Below are 15,725 nucleotides of genomic sequence, written 5' to 3' on the forward strand. Positions count from 1 at the left end.
CCCCTTTAACCCTGTCGCTCTATCCTACCAGATACAGTTTTGCAAAATCATGATATGTATGGGAAGGATAGGCAAGAAAACGTGCAACCATTGTCGAATGGTTCAAGATTTAAAGAATATAAAATGAAAGTAATTGTCGACGAAACAAAACGAGGACGAGGGATTATGTGCACAGAAATTAATTATAGTTAGGAATGAAGTATCAATGGAAGTATCAAGTACCGACCGCAGAATATCCCATAAAGTAAGCCACTTCAAACGTCCGGGTCAAATATCCATCGTTGTTGGGCAGGAACTGGTGTGGCTTCGCGTATCCGACTGCGAGTTTCCCGTCGGCAGTAGAAATATACATTGATTGGATGGGCGTAACTCAACGTTACCAGCGCGACGAATGCGATGTTTAACTGTGTTGTAATGGAAACGAAGACATGGAGAGAGATTAGTTTTTGAGAAGCGACTTGCCCCGATGCAACAACGAATAATTCGAGTGTTCAGCAAAGATAGTCAGTGGGACCATCTGCTCTGTGCTGGCATAGAAACATAGAAACATAGAAACATAGAAAATAGGCGCAGGAGTAGGCCATTCGTCCCTTCGAGCCTGCACCGCCATTCAATATGATCATGGCTGATCATCCAACTCAGTATCCCGTACCTGCCTTCTCTCCATACCCCTGATCCCTTTAGCCACACGGGCCACATCTAACTCCCTCTTAAATATAGCCAATGAACTGGCCTCAACTACCTTCTGTGGCAGAGAATTCCAGAGATTCACCACTCTCTGTGCGGAAAAAAACTTTCTCATCGCGGTCCTAAAAGACTTCCCCCTTATCCTTAAATTGTGACCCCTTGTTCTGGACTTCCCCACATTGGGAACAATCTTCCTGCATCTAGCCTGTCCAACCCCTTAAGAATTTTATGTTTCTATAAGATCCCCCCTCAATCTTCTAAATTCCAGCGAGTACAAGCCGTCTGCCACATTTCCCCTGAACCGCTCCTCAGCTATACCCGCTGCATCCCGCCCAGTTATTTCCTCTCCGCTCCTCTTCCAACCAGTGACATCCACCCTAAAGTACAGTGCATGCAATTGAATATAATACCATAGCAACAACTGTTGCTTCTGTGTCTGTTGTTTGCAGAAGACTTTGGCGGTGTCTCCGTGGGTTTCACAGAAACTTCAGTAATTTGATACTTACGTACAATGGGTTTCCCTGCAAAGGTCCATTGACGAGTATAAAGCAGGGGTACTGGAGCAGAGAGACCACGGCTGCCACAACCAGCGTAATCCCCATGATTTTCCCAAAGTGACTCAGAGGGAACCTGCAAGAGTAGAAGTTTAATGCAAAGCATTGTATCGTGCCCACGAATGCAACAGCTGTCCAATTGGCCTAACTGATACAGGCTGGTATTCAGTGTTGCATTGCTAATGTTTTAGGTGCCGGAGCTGTCACTGGTGCCGCAGCGGCCGCTGTTAAATCCCCCGCTTGTTAAAATACCCCGCTGTTTATTTTGAGCTCCGGCAGCACTGCCCCCTGCTGGTATTTATGATCCAGACGAGCCTAGTCCCAAACTCACATATTGCTTGCATCCGAGAATCACCTCCATTGGTCGTTTATTAAACAAAGCCAATGGAACACTCACTCCACACCTGGATTCCCAGCCCCGACCGTCAGCCGGTTTAATTTCGTTGTCTTCTTAAGGAGGATTCGGCATTTTAGAGGCAGTCCTGGTCGCCAAAAGTCAGATCTAATGCTTCGGGCTTTGGCCACTCAACCCTAATCAATCCCTCATGTGCCGAATTCACTTACGTAATGACGATGAACGTACTGAGTCCGCCGTACAGGAACGAGCGATGGACCATTTGCAGGATGAAGGTCAGGTACTGCACCTCCAACACGGGGATGGCGGCGCTGACCGAGAAGGCGACACACAACGTGACGGTAATGGCGAGAGACAGCACCGCCGATTGCATATCCGCCAGTCTCTCGCAGGAAGCCGAGCCTGGGGAAAAGGGAAAGGTCTTTACCTATACGCGCAGCCCATCAGCTTCACTATATCCTACCCGCTCCAGAGAGTTTATCCGTGAGGGTGGGAGGAGTTGACTTTCCCGATGGAGAGGGAAGGGGCTGGAACAAAATGGATAGAGAGGGAGAGACTGTGCGCGAATGAGGGTTGGAGACAATATGCTGTTATAAAATTACAGGCGCATAAATGACCGAAGTGACAGAGACAGATTAATCATTAAATAAACAATGCGAGGTTTGGCCTGAGAGTCCGTGAGAAGAAATGTAAGGGTGATAAATGCGCTGAGTGGGGGTGTGAGATTGACAATAGACAATAGACAATAGACAATAGACAATAGACAATAGGTGCAGGAGGAGGCCATTCGGCCCTTCGAGCCAGCACCGCCATTCAACGTGTTCATGGCTGGTCATCCACAATCAGTACCCCGTTCCTGCCCTCACCCCATACCCCCAGACTCCGCTATCATTAAGAGCTCTATCTAACTCTTGAGAGCATCCAGAAAATTGGTCTCCTCTGCTTTCTTAGGCAATGAATTCCACAGATTTACAGCATTTTGAGTGATAATGTTTTTCCTCATCTCCGTTCTAAATGGCCTACCCCTTATTCTTAAACTGTGGCCCCTGGTTCTGGACTCTCCCAACATTGGCAACATGTTTCCTGCCTCTCGCTTCACCGAGTGAAACGAAGCTGCACTCCCTCAATGGCAAGCATTTATTTCCACAAATTTGGAGACAAAAACTGCACACAGTATTCCCGGTGTAGTCTCACTAGGGCCCTATACAACTGCAGAAGGACATCTTTGCTCCTATTCTCAACTGCTCTTGTCATGAAGGTCAACATGTCATTAGCTTTCTTCACAGCCCGCTGTACCTGCATGCTTCCTTTCAGTGACTGATGAACAAGGACACCCAGATCTCTTTTCATAACTTTACACCATTCAGATACTAATCTGCCTTTCTGTTCTTACCACCAAAGTGGATAACCTCACATTTATCCACATTAAACGTCATCTGCCATGCATCTGCCCACTCACACAACCTGTCCAAGTCACCCTGTATCCTCATACAACCCTCGTCACACTTCACACTGCCACCAAGCTTGTGTCATCTGCAAATTTGCTAATGTCACTTTTAATCCCTTCATCTAAGTCATTAATGTGTATTGTAAATAGCTGCGGTCCCAGCACCGAACCTTGCGGTTACCCACCAGTCACTGCCTGCCATTCTGAAAGGGTCCCGTTAATCCCTACTCTTTGTTCCATGTCTGCCAACCAAATTTCTATCGATGTCAGTACCCTACCCCTAATACCGTGTGCTCTAATTTTGCCTGCTGACCTCCTATGTGAGACCTTATCAAAGGCTTTCTGAAAGTCCAGGTACACTACATCCACTGACTCTCCCTTGTCCATTTTCCTATTTACATCCTCAAATAATTTACAGAAGATTAGTCAAGCATCATTTCCCCTTCGTAAACCATGCAGACTCGGAACGATCCTCTTTCTGCCATCCAAATATTCCACTATTAATTGTTTTATAATAGAGTCCAGCATCTTCCCCATCACTGATGTCAGGCTAACTGGTCTTTACTTTCCAGTTTTCTCTCTCCCGCCTTTCTTAAAAAGTGAGATAACATTACCTATCCTCCAATCCACGGGAACTAATCCTGAATCTTTCGAACATGGGAAAATGATCACCAATGCGTCCACGATGGCCAGAGCCACTTCCTTAAGTACCCTGGGATGCAGACCATCAGGTCCTGGGGATTTATCAGCATTCAGTCCCATCGGTATACCCAACACCATTTCCTGCCTAATGTGAATTTCCTTCAGTTCTTCCGTCACCCGAGGACCTCTGTTCACTAGTACACCTGGAAGATTGTTTGTGTCTTTCTTAGTGAAGACAGATCCAATGTACCTGTTCAACTCGTCTGCCATTCCCCATAACAAATTCACCTGCTTCTGTCTTCAAGGGACCCACATTTGTCTTAATTATTTTTTTCCTCTTCACGTACCCAATGAAGCTTTTACTCTCCTCTTTTATATTATTGGCTAGCTTGCCTTCGTACCTCATCTTTTCTCCTCGTATTGCCTTTTTAGTTATTTTCTATTTATCTTTCAAATAGTCCCAATCCCCTGGATCCCCGCTCATCTTTGCTATATTATACTTCTTCTCTTTAATTTTTATACTGACCTTGATTTACCTTGTCAGCCACGGTCGCCTCTTACTCCCCTTAGAATCTTTCTTCCTCTTTGGGATGAACTGATCCTGCACCTTCTGTATTATTCCCAGAAATACCTGACGCTGTTGTTCCACCGTCTTTCCTGCAAGGGTCTCGTTCCAGTCAACTCTGGCCAGCTCCGCCCTCATGCCTCCAAAGCCCCCCCCCCCCCCCTTGCTCTACTACAATACTGACACTTCCGATGTTCCCTTCTCCCTCTCAAATTGTAGATTAACACTTATCATATTATGATCACTACCTCCTAATGGCTCTTTTATCTTGAGTTCCTTTATCAAATCCGGCTCATTACTTAACACTAAATCCAGAATTGCCTTCTCCCTTTCGGCTCCAGTACAAGCTGCTCTAAGAATCCATTTCAGAGGCACTCCACAAACTCTCTTCCTTGGGGTCCAGTACCAACCTGATTTTCCCAGTCTACCTGCATGTTGAAATATCCCTTAACCACTGTAGCATTAGCATTGCGACATGCCAATTTATAACTTGATTCAACTCGCACCCTATATCCATGCTACTGTTTGGGGGCCTGTAGATAACCCCCATGATGTTCTTTTAACCTTACAATTCCTCTGTTCTTTCCATACTGATTCTACATCGCCTGATTCTATGTCACCCCTTGCAAGGGACTGAATATCATTCATTATCAACAGAGCGACCCCACCCCCTCTGTCCACCTGTCTGTCTTTTCGATAGGTCGTATACCCCTGAATATATATTTCCCAGCGATGGTCCTCTTGCAGCCACGTCTCTGTAATTCCCACAACATCATACTTGCCAATATCTGATTGAGCCTCAAGCTCATCCACTTTTTTTTTTTTTATACTTCACGCATTCAAATACAGCACTTTAACTTCGGTACTCACCTCCCCTCTCATACCGGTCACTATTGGCCCTGACCTTACTCCCTTATCCCTTCTCGAAATTTCCATCTCATTATTTCGGGTGTGGTACCATACATCCGTCAGCATTTGTGTGAAAAAATTCCCCTCAGGTTCCTTTTATATCACTTCTCAATTTAAACCTGTCCCTCTGTTTATCGATTCCCCTCATCTGGTCCCGAAATCTTGCGTCTACCGAATCTACTTTTTCTCTTGATTTTGTACACCTCTGTTAGATCATGCTCACCAAGGAACAGAGTCCTTGCCCACTCAAAATCACCCCGGGGCCCAGACCCACCTGTCCTGTTAATATCGTAAAGCTTCTTTGCACCCTTTCACCTTTGACATCTTTCCTAAAACATGGTGTTCAAAACTGAACACAATTTTGCCAATGCGGCCTCAACAACGTCTTATACACCTACAAAATGAGCTCCCAACGTACTCTGACTCATAAAGGCCAATGTGACCAAAGCCTCAATTTACTCGTGACGCCACTTTCAATAAACGAGATATCTACACCTCTACAACCCACTACTCTGCAACCCTCCCTCAGAGCCCTACCGTTCACTGTGTAGGTCCTAACCATGTTAGCGCTCCGAAAATGCAATTCCTCACATTTCACTGCATTCCCCATTGCACCCGCGCAACCAATCAAGACCGTGCGGCAATGTTAGAAAACACATTCGCTATCTGCAACACCGCCCATTTTTGTGTCATCGAAAAACTTGCTAATCATTCTATGTACGCTTTTATCCAAATCATTGATATGTATGACAAACAGCAATGGGCCAGAACCGAAACATGGGGAACACCATTAAATACAGCCCGCTAGAACCAAGAGTAACCTTCCACAAACACCCTCTGCTTCGTTCCCTGAAGCCAATTTTATGTCAATTCATGTAACTCTCATTGAGTCCCACGGGGTCTAACCTTCCAGAGCAGCCGACCAAGCGGAACCTTGTCGAAAGCCTTCTTGAAATCAATGTATGCAACGTGCGCAGCTCTGTCTTCATCAAACGTTTTGGTCAAATCTCCACATAACTCCCACATACACGTTGACGATCCAACATTAGCCCTCGTCTATCTTATGTTTGTGTTTCAAATATATGCAAGTGAGTGGAAGCGACTCGGAACTCTCGGGTTACCTGATGTGTTCAACCGCTGATTTCCCCGTTTGTGTCGGTCGAAGATCAAGCCATTCCATGGCGCGCACACGATGGCGAATAATTGGATAATACCGTAGGAGTTTGTAAATTTGCTGACTGTATAATAAAAAAAACAGAGGTAGAAAAAGCAATGAGTTGGGTGACAAGAATGGTGCCCGCAACATTAGAGAGAACGTGGGAAGGGGGGGAGCGGTGGATTGTCCGTGAAAGAGTTACAGAGAGAGCGTCAGTGGGGCAACCAAGGCGCAGGCAACAGAGCCATTTAAGGAAAGGAAATACCCGATACAGATAAAAATACAATCTTGTAGCGAAATGTGCGGCCGCATTTAGAGTATTGTGTTCATTTCTGGGCACTTTATTTCAGGAAGTATGTTGTCAATTTGGAAAGGGTACAGAGAAGATATACGAAGATTTCGTTGGGACTCGTGTCTGAGCTTCAGGGTTAGGTCGAGCAGGCTGGGTCTCTATTTCTTGGAGCGCTGGAGGATGAGAGGTGATCATGTTTAGGTGTATAACATTGGAGATAAATAGATCGTGTAGATCTGTGTCTCTTGCCCAGAGTAGGCAAATCGAGAACCGGATGACGTAGGTTTACTTTGAAGGCAGAAAGATATTAATATGGATCTGAGGGGTAACCTTTTCGTACAAACTGTGATAGGTGTACGGAATGTGTTGCAAGATGAGGTGATTGAGGCAGGGACTATTGCAATGTTTAAGAAAAAAATAGACAGGATAGGTTTAGAGGGCTATGGGCACAACGTAAACAGGTTGGACTAGTGTAGATGGGACACGGTGAACGGTGTGGGAACGTTGGGCCGAAGGGCCTATTTCCGCGCGTATGACACAATGACACGAACACTCTAATTGAGATAATGTTGATTATGATGGATGGTACAATGTTTAGTCATGCATTCGGAGACAGGTCTGACTGAGCGTTGGGATAGCGAATTGAGAGTGCAGTGGGATCCTAGTCAGAGACACGGGGCGCTTCCGGAATGTCCATTGGGATACGGGTCAGTGTGAGGATCAGGACACACATCTGTGGGGGAAATAGCATTTGGGTCTAAAGTTGGATCAGGTAAGTCTACTAGGGTTCTAGGATAGAACATTGTGCATAATGAGATATGCACCTGACCGTAATTGGGACATGCGTGTACGTGGCGGGGGCGGGGGAGGGGGGGGGGGTCTCCTATGGACATCGACACCCGTATTAATACAGACGAGGATAAAGCTCTCCGAGAACATAATGAAACCTGATGCAGTGTATTGCGGTATATTGGTACAATTAATTTCTCTAATATCTTTACAGATAATGCTGAAGGAATTCTCGAGGCAGCGCGTAAGATATTGCAAAGCTTGCAGGCTATAAGAGGCCGCAAATCGAGGTCGGACAGTAAACATCGCAATTGTGACTTCTTCCCGGATGAGCTCAGTGCATTCTATGCCGATTCTGAATAGAAAGTCGGCGGAGGAACATCAGCCACTCCGTCAGAAAGGGCGCACATGTAACAAAGGTTACTGTAGCAGACGTAAATTCGGCATTCCAGTGAATGAATCTGCGGCAAAGAACTTATCCGGATGAAGTCCCAAGGCGCATAATCAAGACGTGTGCGGACCAACGGGCAGAGGAAATTACTGACTTATTTAACATCTGACAACTTCATCTGTGATACAAATGCTTCAAGATGACGACTATCATCCCGTCTGAGCGGGTGTGCCTTAATTAGTAGAGTCCAGTAAACGTGGCATCCATAAAAATTTAGTACTTCGAGAGAGAGGTGATGGTGCATATTAAGTCCAGGACCCAGTTCGATGGAAAGTACAATATGACTTGGGAGTGCTGATGCAGGATTCCAAAAAAGGTTAATTTACTGGTTGAGTCGGTAGTAAGGAAGGAAAGTGAAGCGTTATCATTCATTTCCAGAGGACTACAAAGTAGAAATAAGGATACAATACAAAGGCGTTAGTCCGAACACGTTTGGAATATTGTGAGCAATAGTGTGCGCCGTATCCGATGAAGGATGTGCTGGCGTTGACGAAGGTCATGACGAGCTTTACGAGAATGACGCCGTGGATGATTGGTTTAACGTACGAGAGGCGTTTAATGGATCTGGGCCTTTACGAGCTGACGTTGAGAAGGCTGATGGTGGGACCGCATAGAAACCTCCGGAATAATGAAGGGGGTAGATATAGTGGGCAATGAGAGCATGTGTTTAATACTGGTAAATTCTAGGTCAGAGACCACAGCCTCAGAATAAACGGACGTGCCTTTAGATAGGAATAGTAGAACATTCTTTAGCCAGATGGTTGTGAATCTGTCGAACTCGTTGCCGCAGACGGCGGCGGAGGCGAAGTCATTGGGTATCTTTACAGCGGAGATATTTTCTAATGACTATCCAACTACAGATGTTAAGCTCACTGGCCTATTATACCATCACTTTCCCTACAACCCTTCTTAAGTCGAGACACAACATTTGCCACCCTTCAGTCTTCCGGCACTTCTCCAGTATTTAAACACGACTCGTGAATTTCAACCAGGGCTCCCGCAATTCCCGCTCTGGTCTCCCACAATGTCTTTGGATATATCTGATCTGTCCCTGGAGATTTGTCTAACTTCGTACACGATAGTACCTTCAGCACCTCTCCGACCGTAACACTGACTGCTCTCAATACACTTCCATTGACTACCCCAACTTCCTCTTTCCTCCTGTCGTTCTCCTCGGCAAATAAACAGAAATACTCATAAAGACCTTGCCCGTCTCCTGTGGCTCCACACAGAGTTGACACCTTTGATTCCCGAGGGATCCCACACTCTATCTGGTTACGCTTTCCCCCCTTGTATATCTATAAACTCTCATGGGATTGCCCATAAAGCTATCTACCAGAGCTATCTCCTGGTCCATTTTTAAATTTGCTCTTGACTTCCCGGAATTCCGCCAGGGATACATTTGATCCCAGTTACCTTTACCTATCCCGTGCGTCCTTCTTATTCTTGACCAATGTCTCAATTTTCTTCGCCAGCCAAACTTCCTTACGTTTGCCGAACTTGCGCTTCCCTCCAACAGGGACGTCCATATCCTGAGCTCTCATCAGCACACTTTTAAAAACATCCCACTCACCTGATGCTCCTTACCCTCCAATTAAGGTATGTAGGTTAATTGGCTGGGTAAATGTAAAAATTGTCCCTAGTGGGTGTAGGATAATGTTAATGTACGGGGATCGCTGGGCGGCACGGACTTGGAGGGCCGAAAAGGCCTGTTTCCGGCTGTATATATATGATATGATGATATGATAACCTGCAACAGTCAAATTGAGCGAGACTTTCTCTCACAGCCTCAAAGTTGGCCTTACTCCAATTGAGCATTTGAACACGTGGGCCATCTCTGTCCCTATCCATAACTATTTTAAACCTAATCGAACAGGGGTCACTGGTCCCAAAAGGCACCTCCACGAACACATCATTTACTTGCCCTCCCCAATTTCCCAAGACGAGATAATGTGTTACCCTTTCACATGTGACGCTCTCCACATATTGCTGGAGAAAACTTTCCTTAACACCTTTGATTAACTGCAACCCACCTACACATTTCACAATATGATTTTTCCTAGTCAATATTGGGAAAATTAATATCCCCCACTAAAACAACCATATTTGACCTTTTGCTGCATGTAATCTCTTGGCATATTTGTTCTTCTAATTCACGTTGACTATGTGGAGGTCTGAAGTACACCCCTAACAAGGTGATCATCCTTTCGTTGTTCTTCAGCTGCACCCATGTACCTGTGGCCTCACCAATGTCCGTCCGTAAGGTCACACCTGACCACTGTTGTGACATCCTCCTTAACCAATAATGCAACCTCCTCTTCTATCCTCACCGCTGTCTATCCTGAAGCTCCTGTACCGCGGGAACTTTGAGCTGCAAGTCCTGCCCTTCTCTTAACCAGGTTTAAGTAATGGCTACAACGTCCCAGTTGCACGGACCGTGCCCTAACCTCATCTGACTTACCCGCAGGTCTCTTGCATTAGAATACGTGCAGTTTAAACCAACATTCCTCCACCACTCTCCGCCTTCCAGCTGGCTATTCTCTCCTCTAAATTTCCTCTCACTACGCTGCATTCGAACTTCTAACCTCTCACCTCCTTCTGGCTTGTGCGAAATACCATCCCAATACTAATCTATTTTAAACCCTCTCATGTAGTATTAGCGAAGCTGTCTGCAAAGATATTGGTAACCTTCCAGTTAAGGAGCGAACCCGTCCCTTTTGTACAGCTCACCCCTACCCCAGAGAAGGTCATAATCGTCCAGAAATCTAAATTCCTGCCCCCTGCACAACTATGCAGCCACACATACATCTCCCCTAACTTTCTGCTTTCACCCACTGTTCTCTGGCTTCACTGCCTCAATGAACCCTTAATGTGTCTTAATGGAGAATTAATGGACAGTTCCTCATTTGCAAGCACGAATGCGAAGTTTGCAGGTAAATGAACTATTTCCCCCCAAGCGTAAAAGTGCATTTTACTTTTCATCCCATGTAATTTTCTTCGACCGAAAACAACTGTGCTTCGTTTCTGGAGTTGGGAGAATGGCTTTCCTCCATGCCATTTACTGAAGTACTCGGAGCTCTATACTCTCTCGTCATTTCCATAATGTTCAATTTTTACACTTCCGCTGGTGTAAACTAGTTAAAAAATTCTGCTTTGGTGAGTAAACAAGGCCTAAGAAGATACGGTCCTAATACGGGCGAATGGGATTACCGCATGAACGCCAAAGTGCCGATGCGTCTGGCGTGTCTGTTCCCGTACTGCACTTTTGCATAACGACATGATTCCACCAGATATTATTCCCACTCGCGCTAACCTGGTTAATTCCCCCTATGCTTTCAGTCCTCTACACAATTACTCCCTCTCTCCTTCGTTCCTCGATCCCACACGTTACTCTCCTCGACTTCCCTCACCCTACTTTATCCAGACCATCTCTCTCTATTTATTTCGCCGCTGAATGGATCAATCTCGTGAATAACATGATCCCCGTATTGCCTCTTCGTCCCCTGCTCCATTGTCGCACCATTACTAATCGATTCCACCGACCCAGGCTATCGTTCCATCGATTCTTGTTGTTTCCTCCCTCCCAGCGCCTTTACAATCTGTCATTCTCACTCGCCCTTTTCATTATATACATTTTCACCCCCTATGTCAATATTGTTTCTTGCACCCCAACTTTCCCTTCAATCTTATCCCATCGACTCCCCTCATATACTCTGTTATTGCGCCACTCAAGATTCATGCACCCTTTCCAACCTTCATTCACTTCCAATATCCCTAATCCCAATTCACGTATATCTCGCCTGTTGCTCCCCTTTCTGATTCTTCCCCTTTGCTTCCGTCCCTTTTCAATTCATCTACACCACTGTCTCCGAGCCCGCATATGCCCCTGCTCCACGATTCTTCCATCATTCCCTATCTCCTAATATCGGGAGTGGCTATTACCCCTTACCTTGCCCAGGATCACCGTCCGCCAGTAAATTCAACATGGGATTTACCGTCCCGATAAACAATATATTCCGCAGCTGAATGACGGATACGGAAAACAGCTGCGTGAGGAAGAGACTGGAGCAGACGCAATTCCAGAGGGAAGGAACGTCTTCTTCCTCATTGTTCAATGAGCCTAGGGAGAGGGAGTTGAGTGTCATTGGAAAGTAAATACATAAAGCAGATGCAGATGTGAACAGTTCTGTGTTGTGACATTGCATGTAAATATTTCAGCCGGCGATGGTGGATAAATGTGTATATGTTTCAGAAGGGCGTGCGTTAGCGGGTGTAGGCCGTGCACCGACGACTTTCATGTTTCATATATGCTGAACGCATTGTGCAAAATGTGGCATTGGGCTTGCAAAGTCTAGCTTTTATAGACAATAGACAATAGACAATAGGTGCAGGAGTGGACCATTCGGCCCTTCGAGCCAGCACCACCATTCAATGTGATCATGGGTGATCATTCTCAATCACTACCCCGTTCCTGCCTTCTCCCCATATCCCCTGACTCCGCTATCCTTAGGAGCTCTAACTAGCTCTCTCTTGAAAGCATTCAGGGGCTTGGTATCCACTGCCTTCTGCGGCAGAGAATTCCACAGATTTACAACTATGACTGAAATAGATTTTCCTCATCTCCTTTCAAAACGGCCTACCCCTTATTCTTAAACTGTGGCCCCTGGTTCTGGACTGTCCAATCCCTTAATAATCTTATATGTTTGAATAAGATCCCCTCTCATCCTTCTAAATTGCAGTGTATACAAGCCTAGTCGCTCCAGTCTTTCAACGTATGAAAGGTCCCGCCATTCCGGGAATTAACCTAGTGAACCTACGCTGCACGCCGTCAATCGCAAGAATATCCTTCCTCAAATTTGGAGACCAATACTGCACACAGTACTCCAGGTGCGGTCTCACTAGCGCCTTGTACAACTGCAGGAGGACCTCTTTGCTCCTATACTCAACTCCTCTTGTTAAGAAGGCCAACATTCCATTGGCTTTCTTCGCTGCCTGCTGTACCTGCATGCTTCCTCTCAGTGACTGATGCAGTAGGACACCCAGATCACGTTGTACGTCCCCTTTTCCTAAATTGGCACCATTCAGATAATACTCTGCCTTCCTATCCTTACCACCAAAGAGGATAACCTCTCATTTATCCACATTAAACTGCATCTGCCATGCATCCGCCCACTCACACAACCTGTCCAAATCACCCTGCAACCACATAGCATCTTCCTCACAGTTAACACTGCCACCCAGCTTTGTATCATCTGCAAATTTGCTAATGTTACTTTTCATCCCTTCATCCAAGTCATTAATGTATATTGTAAATAGCTGCAGTCCCAGCACCGAGCTTTGCGGTACTCCACTAGTCCTTGCCTGCCATTCTGAAAGGGACCCATTTATTCCCACTCTTTGCTTTCTGTCTGCCACCCAATGTTCTATCCATGTCAGTACCCCACCCCCAATACCATGTGCTCTAATTTTGCCCACTAATGTCCTATGTGGGACATTGGCAAAGGCTTTCTGAAAGTCAAGGTACACTGCATCCACCGGCTCCTGCTGTCCATTTTTCAAGTTACATGCTCAAAAAAATCCAGAAGTGATTTCCCCTTCGTAAATCAATGCTGACTCGGAACGATCCTGTTACTGCTATCCAAATGCTCCGCAATTTCTTCTTTTATAATTGTCTCCAGCATCTTCCCCACCACTGATGTCAGACTAACTGGTCGATAATTTCCTGTTTTCTCTCTCCCTCCTTTCTTAAAAAGTGGGATAACATTAGCTACCCTCGAATCCACAGGAACTGATCCTGAATCTATAGAACATGAGAAAATGATCACCAATGCGTCCATGATTTCTAGAGCCACCTCCTTAAGTACCCTGGGATGCAGACCATCAGGCCCTGAGGATTTATCAGCCTTCAGTCCCATCAGTCTACCCAACACCATTTTCTGCCTAATGTGAATTTCCTTCAGTTCTTCGGTCACCCTAGGATCTCTGGCCACGAGAACATCTGGGAGATTGTTTGTATATACCTTAATGAAGACTGATCCAAAATACCGGTTCAACTGGTCTGCCATTTCCTTGTTCCCCATAATAAATTCCCCTGCTTCTGTATTTAAGGGACCCACATTTGCCTTAACTAGTTTTTTCCTCTTCACATACCTAAAGAAGCTTTTACTATCCTCCTTTATTTCATTTGCTACCTTACCTCCTTTCCTCATCTTTCCTCCCCGTATCGCTTTTTTGGTTATCTTCTGTTGCTCTTTAAAATAGTCACGATCCTCTGGCTTCCCACTCCCCTTCAAGATTCAAGATTCAAGATTCAAGATATCTTTATTTGTCACCCAAAATGGCGGCGCTGCCCTAGCAGCTGCGGCTTACCTGCGGTCCGTTTGTCTCTGTGTTTTGTTGTTTTTTTGTCTTAATTGTAGATATGATGTCGTGTTTTTGTGTTTGTGTACTATGTGTTTGTGTTGCGGGGGGAGGGGGGAACTGTAAAATTGTAATATGTGTCCCTTCCGAACGGAGACCCGACCTTGTTTTGCTATGTTATACTTCTTGTCTTTTATTTTTATGCTGTCCTTGACTTCCCTTGTCAGTCACGGTTGCCTCTTACTCCCCTGAGAATCTTTCTTCCTGTTTGGAATGAACTGATCCTGCACCTTCTGTATTATTCCCAGAAATGCCTGCCATTGTTGTTCCACCATCTTCCCTGCTAGGGTATCTTTCCAATCAACTCTGGCCAGCTCCTCTCTCACGCCTCCATAGTCCCTCTTGCTCAACTACAATACTGACACTTCCGATTTTCCCTTCTCCCTCTCAAATTGTAGATTAAAACTAATCATATTATGACCACTACCTCCCAATGGCTCTTTTACCTTGAGTTCCCTGATCAAATCCGGTTAATTACACAACTCTAAATCCAGAATTGCCTTCTCCCTTGTCGGCTCCAGAACAACCTGCTCTACGAACCCATCTCGAAGGCATTCCACAAACTCCCTTTCTTGGGGACCATTAATTTTCCCAGTCTACCTGCATGCTTAAATCTCCCATAACCACCTTTGCGACATGCTAATTTTAACTCTTGATTCAACGTGCACCCTATATCCAGGCTACTGTTGGGGGGCTTAGATAACTCCCACGAGGGTCTTTTTACCCTTACAATTCCTCAGTTCTGTCCATACTGATTCTGCATCTCCTAATTCTGTGTCACCCCTTGCAAGGGACTGAATATCATTCCTTACCAACAGCGCGACCCCACCCCCTCTGCCCACCTGTCTGTCTTTTCGATAGGTCGTATACCCCTGAATATTCATCTCCCAGCCCTGGTCCTCTTGCAGCCATGTTTCTGTAATTCCCACAACATCATACTTGCCAATATCTAACTGAGCCTCAAGCTCATCCACTTTATTTTATATACTTCGGGAATTCAAATACAAGACTTTAACCTCGGTATTCACAAATGATACAAATTATACCTATTATGCAAAGGACTATCCTCTCGCTTCAGCTCCCCCCCCCCTCCCCCCCCTCCCCCCCCCCCCCCCCCCCCCCACCCTATTGATGAGAAAACCTGCCTTTCAGCAGAATGTTTCAGCTTTGCTCTTTTGACTACATTCTTGGCCATTTTCCCCATCACGTTTCTCCAGTATGTGAGGTCTGGGGTTAACCATATTCAAACCTACTCACCTTCATGATAATTCTCAAAAGTGCCGCCCACAGTACTCATCCTGCATTAATCCTGCACAATGTTGGCATTCTCCCCACATACTCATCACCTGTAGCCCAGGTGCTATCACTCACCTGCAACCGAGTGACCTCTCACAACGGCCAGTTAACGTAATGACCGAGCGTCTTTCGTTCCTGGGAGGTAACCAGGGCATCTCGGGG

General features: G+C 45.7%; 1 protein-coding gene across 1 annotated transcript in view; it reads right to left on the reverse strand.

Annotated features, from left to right (window-relative positions):
• Positions 1-254: 254 nt before the first annotated feature.
• LOC144611355 (equilibrative nucleobase transporter 1-like) overlaps positions 255-15,725 on the reverse strand; it is a 30,757-nt gene continuing 15,286 nt past the window's right edge. Inside the window, exons 8-12 of the mRNA XM_078430429.1 lie at positions 11,797-11,967; positions 6,281-6,397; positions 1,806-1,998; positions 1,194-1,317; positions 255-404 (exon numbers count right to left, since the gene is read on the reverse strand). Coding sequence (XP_078286555.1) covers positions 255-404; positions 1,194-1,317; positions 1,806-1,998; positions 6,281-6,397; positions 11,797-11,967 — 755 coding nt within the window. The remainder of the gene's footprint in view (positions 405-1,193; positions 1,318-1,805; positions 1,999-6,280; positions 6,398-11,796; positions 11,968-15,725) is intronic.

Source organism: Rhinoraja longicauda, chromosome 3 (genome assembly GCF_053455715.1).
Source record: "Rhinoraja longicauda isolate Sanriku21f chromosome 3, sRhiLon1.1, whole genome shotgun sequence".
In the NCBI taxonomy this organism is placed as follows: Eukaryota; Metazoa; Chordata; class Chondrichthyes; order Rajiformes; family Arhynchobatidae; genus Rhinoraja; species Rhinoraja longicauda.